This window comes from Callospermophilus lateralis, chromosome 10 (genome assembly GCF_048772815.1).
Source record: "Callospermophilus lateralis isolate mCalLat2 chromosome 10, mCalLat2.hap1, whole genome shotgun sequence".
NCBI classification, from domain to species: Eukaryota; Metazoa; Chordata; class Mammalia; order Rodentia; family Sciuridae; genus Callospermophilus; species Callospermophilus lateralis.
This window is the reverse complement of record NC_135314.1, coordinates 2,033,759-2,045,760: the sequence shown is the minus strand read 5'-3', so window position 1 is coordinate 2,045,760 and position 12,002 is coordinate 2,033,759. Positions and strand designations below refer to the sequence as shown.

Sequence of the window (12,002 nt, the reverse complement as noted above, 5' to 3'; positions counted from 1 at the left end):
TCTCTCTCACTGACTGGCAGGTGGGTTTTGAGACCCCCCGTCTGTGACCAGGTGCACAGTTCTCAGTTCCCAGCAAGGTCCCCCTTGATTCTGCAGTTAGCTGTTGCGAGGAAGTCAGGGCAGCAGGGAACAGAGACCAAGTGAACAGGTCTCGGATAACAGCATCTCCTCTGGCCTCCCCTCAGGCTGTGAGCTTCTGCTCCCTGGGGGAGGGATGCTGATTGCCATCTCGTTCCTTTCAGATAGCCTTTTGGCAGGTATTCCTCAGAAGGTCAAGTTCACTGTCACTACTGGTCATTATACAGTAAAAAATGGGGACAGCCTCCAGCTCAGCAACGTGGAGGCCATGCTGATCCTGTGCCAGACCGAGAACAGAGCCACGATCTTTTCCAACTCAAGAGGTAAGACTCCTGGTGCCACCTGTCGTGAGGCAGGTGGGTGGTGTGGTGGATCATAGGAAAGTGACCCATGTCCCACCATCCAGTCAGCATGCCTGATGCCTCCCAGCGCCCCTGCTGTCCTCACGGGCATCTGATGGAGGTTCCTCAGTGGACTGACCCGGCTCCTGGGCTGGTGCCAGGTGGTGTGACCTTGCTGGTGATGCACGGTGCAGCTTCACAGCCATGCCACTCCACAGGGACACCCCCGACCACGACCATTGGAAAGCTTTTTGTAGGCCTTGGTCAGAGCCCTTGAGGATGCTCAGGGCCCACAGACCACCCGTGGAGTGCGACGGGAAGGCCTGCTCTGCTGTTGGGCAGGCCGTGGTCCACTGGAGGCATGTAGCAACAGGCATGCGGGGCCACGCAGAAAGACCTGCCCTGTCAAGTCTTCAGCCTGGGAGCAGTGGTCACCCTGCGACTCCCCTGTTGTCCCGTTTTGTCCTGGGGCTTTCCTTGGACTTGCTGCCTTTCCGCTGGCCCCGTCGTCTTTCCCTGTGGTGCACAGGACAGCGGGAACTCATGCAGGGCCCACCACCTGCTGACAAGAGGGGCTGGCAGGGGATGCGTGTGTCTGAGGGGGCTCTTTGCACCCCCCACAGAGGAGTCTTCTGTTGCCTCGCTCCGGATCCAGGCCTCTGACAAGGTCACAAGCATCGGTCTGCCTGCTGCTCCTGCGTACCACGTGATCGAGTTTGAGCTAGAGGTTCTGTCTTTACCTTCAACTTCAGCAGCTATGGGGGAGAGGGGCACTCAAGGGACACCGGAGATCCACAGGAAGCAGAAGGACAGACAGAGAACTGGTCACTGCATGGTTACCACAGACCACAAGGTAGGGAGACTGCAGGCTGGCTGTGTTTTTGGCAGCTTCTCTCCGTCTGCCTGTCCTGTGAGGTGGCTTCTGCTCCCGTTTGTGCCTGTGAAGTGTCCCTTTCCTGGCCGCATTGCAGGCGCCACACTGAGGGAGTGAGGGGAGTCTGCTGATCTTGTGAGCGGCAGAGCAGCTATGTCCGGTGAGACTCAACCAGGAGGAACTCTGTGGGCAGGCTTTGGGGCTGCTGTTTGCTGACAGTTACTGGAGAGATCCTTAACGCTGGTCCCAGGTCCACGCTGCCTGCAGCCTGCTCCTTCAGGGGTCCACACCCTGTAGTGCAGGGACTGATTCTGAGGGTTTTTTTCCACTGCCCGCAAGTTGTAGCACATGCGCCAAATAGGAAGACAGACATAGTCACTTGGAAGAGTCAGGGGCTCAAGGTACCAGACAGCCAGCATCTGAGAAGAGCACATGAGGAAGTTTTCTCCTCACCTCATGAGGTTGGGAGGTGCAGGTGGTGTTTTGCAGGAGGCCTGGCTGGTACTGGATGGGTGCATGTTCTGTGTCTGGTCTATTCATTTGTTCCATGTGGGGACACAAGGAAGTTCGAGGCCACTTCCCTTCCTGCCCTCATCTGAGTTCTCTGTGCAACAGCACTTGGACAAGGTGACTAGATGGTGTCCTTAGATGTGTCTGAGGTCTCAGCTCCACTGTGGGAGAGCAACTGGCAGGCTCCCTGCTTGCCAGGTGCCTGGAGCCCTCAGGCCACACTGCAGAGCCGCACCGCCTGCCTGATCTGTCTTTGTTGTCTGTGTGATTTACTTCTTACTTGCTTGCTTGTTTGTGCATGTGCTTGATAGAAATGGGCCTTCTGAAAAGTGAGTGAAATGAGCCATAGTGAGATGTCCAGGGCATGAGCAGCGCTGCAGAGCTGGACAGGTGGTGGTGGTGGAGTGCTGGTGGGCAGGCAGGCTGAGTGAGCCCCTCTGTGTCCCCTCCACAGGTGTCAATCGACTGCCCATGGTCCATCTACTCCACTGTCATTGCACTGACATTCAGTGTGCCCTTCAGGACCACGCACTCCCTGCTCTCCTCTGGAACACGGTAAGGAGGCCCAGGACTCTGCTGAGGGACGGTTGTTGATTGAGAGCACGGCTCCGGTGAGAGTGAGGTGCATTCTCCACACACAGGCTGTGCAGCCTGCTCGTTCAGGGGTCCACGCCCTGTAGTGCAGGGACTGAGTCTGAGGCACAGATTTCCAGTCTGCTCCGATTTTCCTGCCTGTCTCACAAGTGACATTTTATAGTTGGTTTATTTGATCTGGAGTCCACAAAAGCCCATCTCGTAGCTCTTCTTACCTATCCTCCTGTATTTTGACTCTGGATTTGGCTGGTTGTGTCCTCGATATTTGGGTAACTCGGCTCCCTGTTCCTGGATCTCTTGTCAGTTGCTAGTTGTCTCCAGAGAGGGATTTCCAGAACCTGGCCTGGGCCCGAGGGTTCCCTGTTGCAGTCTGCCCCGTGTGTACTCTAGGGAATTCAGCAGCGTCTCCAGGCTCTCCTCTAGGTGCCAGCAGCAGTCCTCCCCCACCCCACACGTCTTCAGGCCCTGTTGCTCTAGGGGCTGCTCAGCCTCTATAGAGACAGGAGGGACACGAGAGTTTGGAGGTGACGTGGGACACCATTGGGGAGGCACACGTCTGCTTGTTCTGCTTGGAGTGATGGTGCTGCGCTGATCACGGGGCTCGGGCACCGCCTGCCTCTCACTGTGTGGTTCTCTTTTGTTTATCCATTGATGGTATTTGGGTAAATTGGAGACGAAAGTGTCAGAATTGAAATGACATTAGCAAGGGAATTGTAGATGTTAATGGTTGGAAGCTCAGTGCGCTACATAGAAGCCACGGCGCTGTGTGGCACATGTGAGAAACCTTGTCATTAGAGAGTTGATGACGAGCTGTCTCACAGCTCCATGGGGTGGGGCTGGGGTAGCCCCGACCTGGGCTTCCCGGGAGGAGGCAGCTGCTCTTCCTGGCCCTCCTCACAGTCTGCTGTCTGCTAGAGAGGCTGCGTCATGAGCTTGGTGCACCATCCCTCTGCCTCCGAGATAACTTGTTTTAAAAGATTTATTTTTTATGGCACTTTTATGTGTGGAATCTGAAGTAAAATATATGCAACAACTCTCTCTTATTTTGGTGTAGTGACTCCCTAGTCAGTGAGGGTCTTCCTAACAGAGATGAAATGTATTTCACAAGACTCTCAGATGTCAAAGTCACATTTTGTCTCTGCTCTAGGAAGTATGTTCAGGTGTGTGTCCAGAACTTGTCAGAACTGGACTTCCAGCTGTCAGACAGTAGCCTCATGGACGTCGGCAATGCTGCTGACCTGCAGCTGGCTCCACTGAATGCACGGTGCCAGCAGGTAAGCTTCTTGGGGGCTGAGCCCGGCTCTCAGCAGTGGTCCATGTCAGGCTGCAGCGTGGCATTCTGTGAGGCAGAGCCTGTGATTGCAGAGAAGAGTCCCTGTATGGAGCGGGAGGAGCTTATAAGGTGCCTCTCAGACGCCGTAGTGCTGTGTGAGCACCCTTGTGGGGTATCGGGCTTGTTAGGGTAGGCTGGGGGATGCAGCTGATGGACCACAAACAGCTGTAACTTCGCGTTTGGGAGAATTTCCTCTTCAACTTGTTCTGCTCCATAAATGCCTATGCAGATGCAGGCTTGTGCTTGCATCTCCCTTGGGAGATGGCTCCCTTCTGCCTCTAAGTAAAACTGCCTGTGCTGGGGAGGAGGGCCCCAGGTCCCGGTGCAGTTCTGTGAGGTCGTGTCAGGGCCTCCCTGTCTGACTGGGCGCTGCGCAGCCGTCCGCCCTCTCGTGTATTTCCTGTGGATGTCTGCACCTGCAGCATCTCCACAGGGCTTCCCCACGGACACGTGACATGCTCACACCTAGCGCATCCTCTGTGCGAGAGGTGTGTGGGGTACTGCAGACTCACACACACTCTTGAAGCTCCTTTCTTGTGATCACTGGTGCTGTGAAGTTGGGCCCCTAAGCCCTCAGCACCTTCTTCTAGTCCTGTGCAGTCCTGTGGGACCAGGCCGAGGTGGCAGTGGCACCACAGGGCCACGGGCAGCATGTGTAGGCAGGTGATTAGGCTCCGGCACAACAGGTCCCTTTGTGTGCAGTGCAGTGTCTGGTCCTCTGTGTCCCCTGTGCTGTGTGACATCACAACGATGGCTCTCTTTGCAGCACATCCACAGCAAGCAGTCGGTGTTCTTTGTCTGGGAGATACAGTGGACGCGGGAGCCTCCCCCAGCCCTGCACTGCCAGTTCTCCGTTGGATTCTCCCCAGCTTCTGAGGAACGGCTGTCCATCTCCTTAAAGCCCTACACTTACGAATTTCAAATGGAAAACTTTTTTGTATGTAATGTATTATTTGGGAGGGGAAAGCAAAAGGTGGCATCTTTTTTTTGTGTGTGTGGTGCTAGGGATTGAACTCAGGACCTCTTGCATCTAGACTAGTGTTCTATATCCCCTGCTTAGTAGAGGCAGGGTTTTGCTAAGTTACCCAGGCTCGCCTTGAACTAGAGATCCTCCTGCCTCAGCCTCATGCTGGGATTAGCATGAGCTACCACACCCAGCAAGGTGGCGTATTTTTAATATCCTCAAGATTTCAAGTTGTTTGATTATTCAGTGTTATGAAGCAGCAACTCAAGGAAAATGGCCAGTTATTGGAGTAACTGAGTCACTGGCTGTCTTTACTGTGGAACCCAGGTCCTTCCCAGGTGGCAACCCCAAGGGGGACACACACCTGAGGCACAGATGCCCCTCTCTTCCTCGCAGTGCTTTGCACTCCATGGAAACACTGGTTGGAGCCATTCCATCTTGATCGCTAGCTCCTGGGGCAGAGGGCATGGCTTTCCAAGGCATGTCTAGTTTTTTTAGATGAAAAGCCAAAATGTTTTTAGAAAATTTTCTGTGGAACATAGCACATCTTCTTACCGTCTTTGCCTCTTTTGGTAGAAGGCGGTTTGAGTGTGGTGTGGACGTGGCACTCAGCTGGGTGAGCGAGCCAGTGGGTTTCGCATCCCTGCAGGAGGTTGCGTGGCTGAGTGCTGGGCCGACCCAGAGGCAGCGCTCAGTTCATGGCTCCTGCTTTCTCGACTCGAGGCTGCTGGGAAGGTGTTTGTGCCTGCAGTCCTTGGCAGGAAGCCTTCACCCCGCTTCTCTAGCTGCCTGGTCTGCCTTGGAGCCACGTGTGGTCACTGGCACAGCGTGTCCTTCTGGAGCAGACAGGTGCCTTTGTGGCCTGTGAGAAGCTGCGGTGGAATCAGTGTGGTGTGCACACATGGCTGTGACTAGGCAGCACTGTCACTGTGCTTTCTGTGCTTTCCTTCCTCTTCAGGTCAAGAGAGCAGAGTTTCCTGTGGGGAATTGTGGAGGTTGAGTGAAAGGTAGAGGAAAGTGTTTGGTAATTATTGCTACTTTCAAAATTGGAGTTTTGAGACCAGAAATGTATATCGGACCACTTGTTTTTGGAATAGCTTTATTAAGATGTTACCCATGTGCCGTTAAGTTCACCCATTAAAGTGCACAAGTCGGGTCTGGTCATACTTTGGAATGCTGTATCAGTCCACAGGAAAACGGCACCTATCAGTGGGGATGCAGATGCTTTCTCTCCTCCTTCTCTCTTCCCCTGGCAAATCTATAATCTGTGGGCAGATTATTGTTTCCTAGATGTTTATCCAAGAGAGTCAAATATATCTGTCCATGTAAAAGCTGATACCCAGATTTCCCCAAAGTGAAGCCACCAGACTCCAGCCGCCGCCAAGTAGATAAACAGGTGGTTATGTGGCCCACTCACACAGCGGGTATCACCCAGCCAGGAAAGGGGACCTGGCATCCCTGCATTTGCCTCTGCTAAACCTTTTACATTAATGCATTAACGGGATCATATCAGGTGTGACAGCTGTGACTGGCTTTTTATAGCATAGTGTCTTCAAAGTTCTTTTTTTTTTTTTTTTTTTGCTTCTTTTGGTACTGGGGAGTGAAATCTAGGGATACTCTTCCACTGAGCTACACTCTCAGCCCTTTTTATTTATTTATTTTTTATTTTGAGACATGGTCTAAGTTATTATAATGCCAGCCTTGAACTTGTGATTCTCTTGCTTCAGCCTCTGAGTCTTTGGGATCCCAGGTGTGTGCCACCGTGCCCTGCAGAGTTCATTCATTTTGAAGCATGCGTCAGGACTTTGTTTCCTTTCGTGGCTGGTTGACAGTCCCCAGTGTGGATAGACTATGTGTTTATCTATTTACCAGTGGCTGGGGTTGGGTATTTCCACTTAGGGGAAATCTGTGTGCTGGTTTTTGCATGGACAGATGTATTCAGGTCTCTTGGGTAAACCCCTTGGGGGTGAACTGTCGTGGAAGAGGGCTTACCACTCTTGTTTCCAGCAGCAAGCCAGCGGCTCCAATTCCCACACATTCTCACCAACTCTAGCTTCTGTTTCCTTTCCTTGGTGTGGTGCTGGCGACTGAACCAAGGGTCTTGTGTATGCGAGGCAAGCGCTCTACCAGCTGAGCTGTGTACCAGCCCTCCTGTTTCCTTTTGAGTGCAGTCATTTCTGGGGATGCAGATGGCATCTCATGATTGTGATGTCCATTTCCCTGTGGCTACTGATGCCACACATGTTTTGGCTTATGAACCATTGAATGTCTTCTTCGGAAAGATGTCTGTTCAAATCCTTTGCTGATTTTTAAATGGAGCTCTTTGTAACCCCACAGTTATTTAATTATAAGCTATATATCCCATGTATCAGTTCCTTACCATATGTATAATTTGCAAATACTTCCCCCATTCTGTAAGTTGTCTTTTTACCCTATTGATGGTGTCCTTTGAGCCCAGAAGTTTTTAATTTTAATGAAGTCTAGTTTCTCTCTTTTTTTGCTTGACCTTCTGGTATAGGATCTAACAAATCATCTCCTAACCCAGGGTCATAGCTCTCCTCCTCCATTTTCATCTAAGAGTTTTTTTATAGTCTTAATGCTTCCATTTAGGTGTGCAGTTAGTTTAATTTCTGCGTATTGAGAGGGAGGGCCCACGTGTAGTCTTTCCAGGTGGCTCATCACTTGTCTTCATACCACTGATTGAAAAGACCTCTTGCCCATCGGGTGGTTTGGACACCCTTGTCAGGAATCTGATGACCATGCCTGTTGGAGCTCATTTCCGAAGAGGCTGATTTCTGATCAGTGCCGCAGCCTCAGCAGCTGCTGTCCAGCAAAAGGCGCTGCCTGGCTCCTCTCTGAAGGACCCCGCTGGTCCTTGTCCACACTCCTCCTTCCCAGAGGTGGCCAGGGACACGTGCTTGGGAGCAGACTCGCCATCACCACTCTGACTTGAGCTCCCTCCACGCTCGGGTGAGCTCACCTATCTCCTTCCCAGGGCTCAGGAACATTCAGGACCAGGTGTGCTCCCCTGGGCCTCCTCAGATGGGATTGTGTTCCCCCGCAGGTTCCTCCAGCCCTGGGCGTGTTGAATGAGCCTCTTGCCATTTTCTTTGTGAACTGAATGGATGATACTGAGGAATTCATGTTAATTTTGCTTCTTGTGGTAATAACATTGTGTTTTAGTAAGAAAGTGTCTGTTTGTTAGTAACGCATGCTAAACACAGAGGGTGCAACGACAGGGTGAGCAGTATTGCCTCAAAATACCTCAGGCATATTCAGAAATATGGATGACTGTACAGAGGGGAAACAAAGCAAAATGCCAGTCTCTGAATCCAGATGGGAGGCACATGAAGAGCTGTTGTACTCTCCTTTCTTCTTATGCTTGGAAATGCCCATAATATTAGAAAAAGGCATCAAGACCCTGGAACTAGGACTCCTGAGCATGGTGTCTCCAGCAGGAGCTGTGTGGGGCAAGGGTGCAGCCGCCCTCCTAGCTGGCTGAGCAGGCAGCCGCTTTGCTCAGCTGCTCTCAAGCGTGTGGGGAGCTCTGTGCTGGCCTCCAGCAGCGTTTCTTCAGGTCATTTGGGTATATTTCCCTTGAACATTTCTGTCCCTTCTTTCCCAGACGCTGTATACCGTGAAGGCTGAGATATCCCCTGCAGTGGGGGCAGAATATTGCAGAACAGGCTCACTCTGCTCCTTGGAAGTGTCCATCACACGACTCGCAAACCTGCTGGAGGTAGACAAGGACGAAGCTCTGACAGAGTCTGATGAGTACTTTTCGACAAAGCTTATGTATGAAGGTAGGTCTCGAGGGCTGCGGTTTCCTGTCTTGTGGCAGTCCACTGCATCAGGTGTACCCCTTCCCTCACAGTGGAGTCCTAGGAGAGAGTGTTCTAGAATGACAAGTGCCGACTGACAGGTTCATGTGCAGCCTGGGCTCCCGGGTGCTGAGCTTCATTACTTGGAGTGCTTTTTAGTGAGGATTTATGTGGCAGTTTCAGGGCTTACATGGAGAATACAGTGGCACTCCTGCCTACCTGGGTCCCAGGGTCTGACCACTGCTCCCCACTGCTCAGCTGCTGAGGCTCCAGGACCACACGCCTGCCCGTCTCCCATACTGCTCTCTCCCAGGCCCTCTCGTCCCTCCTCCACCGAGGCCCTGGCTTCCGCAGTCCAGAAGTTCTCAGAGCCACTGTAAATGTGACTGATGAGCCAAATATGTACATATTTACTTTAAAACAACAACAGTAACCCCATAGCATGGCATTTTTCATGAAAGTAACTCCCCAAAACAGTGAGAAGAATGACATGGCAATCCCTCAGACGTCTAGCCTAATAGAAGCCACTGAAGCTCACTTGTGCTCTGAGGTGATGGGTTGATTACTTGGAGAACACGAAGCATCTCCAGCTGCTCAGACTTGTTGCTGGGAGAGGGACATACCTGAGCAGCCTCTCAGCTGTTGGGTCTTCTTGTTGATGCTGTGGTTTTAAGGTCCGGTGTGCCAGGAGTCTGAACTCACATGGGTGCCCTTGTGGCCCTCATTTCTGTAAACCCTTCAGCTCATGCTGCATTTGAGTGAATCTCTGCCTGGCCCTCCCTGTGTGAAGCCATGCACTGGCCACTGGGAAAACAGGCAGATCTTCTAGCATTGACGTGCTCCACTCCACACTTTCAGAAGTCTGCATTTGAGCTGGGCGTGTGGCGCACATCACATCAGCTCGGGAGGCTGAGGCAGGGAGATCACAAGTTCAAAGCCAGCCTCAGAAACTTAGTGAGGACCTAAGCAACTCAGTGAGGCTCTGTCTCACTGAGTTAAAAAAAAAGTGTGTGGTGTGTGGTGTGGGCTGGGGATGTGGCTCAGTGGTGAAGAGCCCCTGGGTTCAATCCCTGGTACCAAAAGAAAGTCCACATTTGGAAGCTCACCTGGTGAGTCTTTGAGCACTACCTTTGCCAGGCTGCAGTGGTAAATGCAGATTTCTCCAAATCCTGAAGAAGTTTTAAATTCTATCACTGGCAACAAATACTCTTGGTTTTCTCTGAAGTGACTGCCTCATATGGTCCACTTTCAAGAAATGTTTGCTGACTACCAAGACCACTCGTGTTTCTCTGTCACTGATTCAAGTAAGAAGACTGTTCCCTGGGAATAGCAGCCAGCCCAGCACACAGCGCAGCCTGCACACAGCCCCTGAGAGGCCAGAGGTGGTGAAAGCGCAAGTGCTCAGGACCTGGGGACCCTGGTGTCCTTCAGCTCCTAGGGGCTGAGCACCCTGGGTAGTCTGACAAGCCCGCCAACTAGGTGCTGCCGTTCCCTTGTGATATTCTCATAACAACAGCAGTACAGGGAGCGAGAGGGGGTCAGTGTGGACAAGGTCAGTGTGGGTGGGGAGGCAATGGGGGCTGGTGACAGTGATAGCAGACGGTTCTGTGCCTGCGCTGTGGTGCTTGGTCTCTGATTCCACATGGGGGCAGATGCTGTGGAATTGTACCCAAAGGCAGACCAGGCCACAAGTACCTCTAGAAGCTGGGCATCCCAGGAGGGCTATGGTCTGGTCACTATTGCCCAGGGTCTGAATTCTGTTGTTACATGAGGTGGCACAGGTGGGCGCTGGTGATGGCTTCACTCTCTTCCCACTGTTGCCCCACAAACCTCCGTGGTTTTTAAAGGTGCCTACCCAGGCTCCCTGTTTGATTGGGTTGACAGTGGTGGCTGCTTCGTGGTGGATGCTTTTAGTTAAGCTGCAGTTTGCTCCTCTAGGTCCATGGTGGTGAAGAACAGGGAGGTCAGGATTGAGCGAGTCTGTGCCTCCATATGTCCCTGGGATGGGGAGCTGCAGCCCACTTGCTGCATCTCCTTCTTGAGGCCAAGTCCTGTCTTGCTTGCCTTCCTGTCCCCAGGTTCCACCCTGCTACTGTCCCTTCCCAGGCTGGTCCTGCTGAGTGCCTGCTGGGGTGCTAGACCTGGCTGAGCCAGTACAGGTTGTCTTGAGCACTGCTGTTGATGACAGCAGCTGTCAGACCTTGGGACTCTGCTGCGTCCCAGCGTGGAGCTGCATGCTTTCTGTGCATCTTCCTTTCTCATTCTAAGGAAGTGGCCTCTACAGGGTGGTCGCACCTGAGGCCTGGGAGGCTTGTGTGAGTGGCAGGGCCTGGATCCAGACCGCTGGTCTTGATGCTGCTGCTCATCAGAGAGAACCGCTACCTGTACTGCTGCCCCTGGTTGTTTTAACCATTCTTTATTCAGAAGGAAAAAGTGCTTTTCTATGCGCGCCAGTGTGGTCCAGTCTGAACCGGGGCTGATGAGCGCTGGACTAGCAGAAATGCTGACCTTGGCCACGGAAGCACAAATGGCATTTTCAGGAGCGGCCACCTCGTTTGGAGCTTCCGCTGTCAGGGGCGCAAGGGCTAATGTATGGTGGTCCTCAATTTGGCGTGAGTACTGAATGGCCTGTGTCTCCTCATTTCAGTTGTTGACAACAGCAGCAACTGGGCTGTGTGCGGGAAGAGCTGTGGTGTCGTCTCCATGCCTGTGGCTGCTCAGGCCACTCACAGAGTCCACATGGAAGTCATGCCTCTCTTTGCGGGCTACCTGCCCTTGCCTGACGTCCGGCTGTTTAAATACCTCCCTCATCACTCTGCACACTCCTCACAGCTGGATGCTGGTAAGGACTTCGGGAGAGAGGGCACAGACCTCCTTGACCTATGACAGGCCATCTGACAGCCCGCCATCAGGCCAGAGTATCGTAAGCTGGAAATACCTCCACTATGCCTGACCCACTGGCCATCTGGTTAGCCAGGCCTCCCTTCAGGGGCTCAGCACAGTCCTTAGCCTGTGGGAGGGCAGACTCCTCTAACCTGAAGCTCATGAGCACAGATAAGTGCAGGTTCCAGAGCATTCAAAACGCAGTACCCAGAAGACACTGGCACCACGGTGTACCCTGGGGCTGGTTGTCCCCTGGTAATCACAGGCTGCTGGTTGCTGCAGCTCTCAAGAGAGGGTCAGACCACATGTCACCAGCCTGGGAGAAGATTAAGATTCAAAATTTGAAGGGTGGTTTCCACTGAATGTGTACTGCTTTCACTCCTTTGGAAAGCGGAAAAGGTCATAGGTGGAACCATTGTAAGGAAGGGACTGTCCGTGTCAGGTCAGTAAGCAGGCTATAGCCTCTCATGGAGAGGTGCTCTCCGTATGCAGGGCAGACTGGAGAATCAACTTGTTTTCAGAGCTGATAGAACAGTACAGAACCTTGTCCCTGGTCACAGTTGGCCTCGCTCTGAGGGTTGAGCCTCTCTCTATCCACAGCGTT

At 52.6% G+C, this 12,002-nt stretch overlaps 1 protein-coding gene across 4 annotated transcripts in view; it reads left to right on the top strand.

Annotated features, from left to right (window-relative positions):
• The window catches only part of Trappc10 (trafficking protein particle complex subunit 10), a 76,765-nt gene that overhangs the window by 61,938 nt on the left and 2,825 nt on the right, over window positions 1–12,002 (top strand). For all 4 annotated transcript variants that reach the window (XM_076867173.2, XM_076867175.2, XM_076867174.2 and 1 more), the window contains 7 exons: window positions 243–401; window positions 1,043–1,272; window positions 2,258–2,358; window positions 3,545–3,671; window positions 4,497–4,667; window positions 8,320–8,497; window positions 11,163–11,357. In XM_076867173.2, coding sequence (XP_076723288.1) covers window positions 243–401; window positions 1,043–1,272; window positions 2,258–2,358; window positions 3,545–3,671; window positions 4,497–4,667; window positions 8,320–8,497; window positions 11,163–11,357 — 1,161 coding nt within the window. The remainder of the gene's footprint in view (window positions 1–242; window positions 402–1,042; window positions 1,273–2,257; window positions 2,359–3,544; window positions 3,672–4,496; window positions 4,668–8,319; window positions 8,498–11,162; window positions 11,358–12,002) is intronic.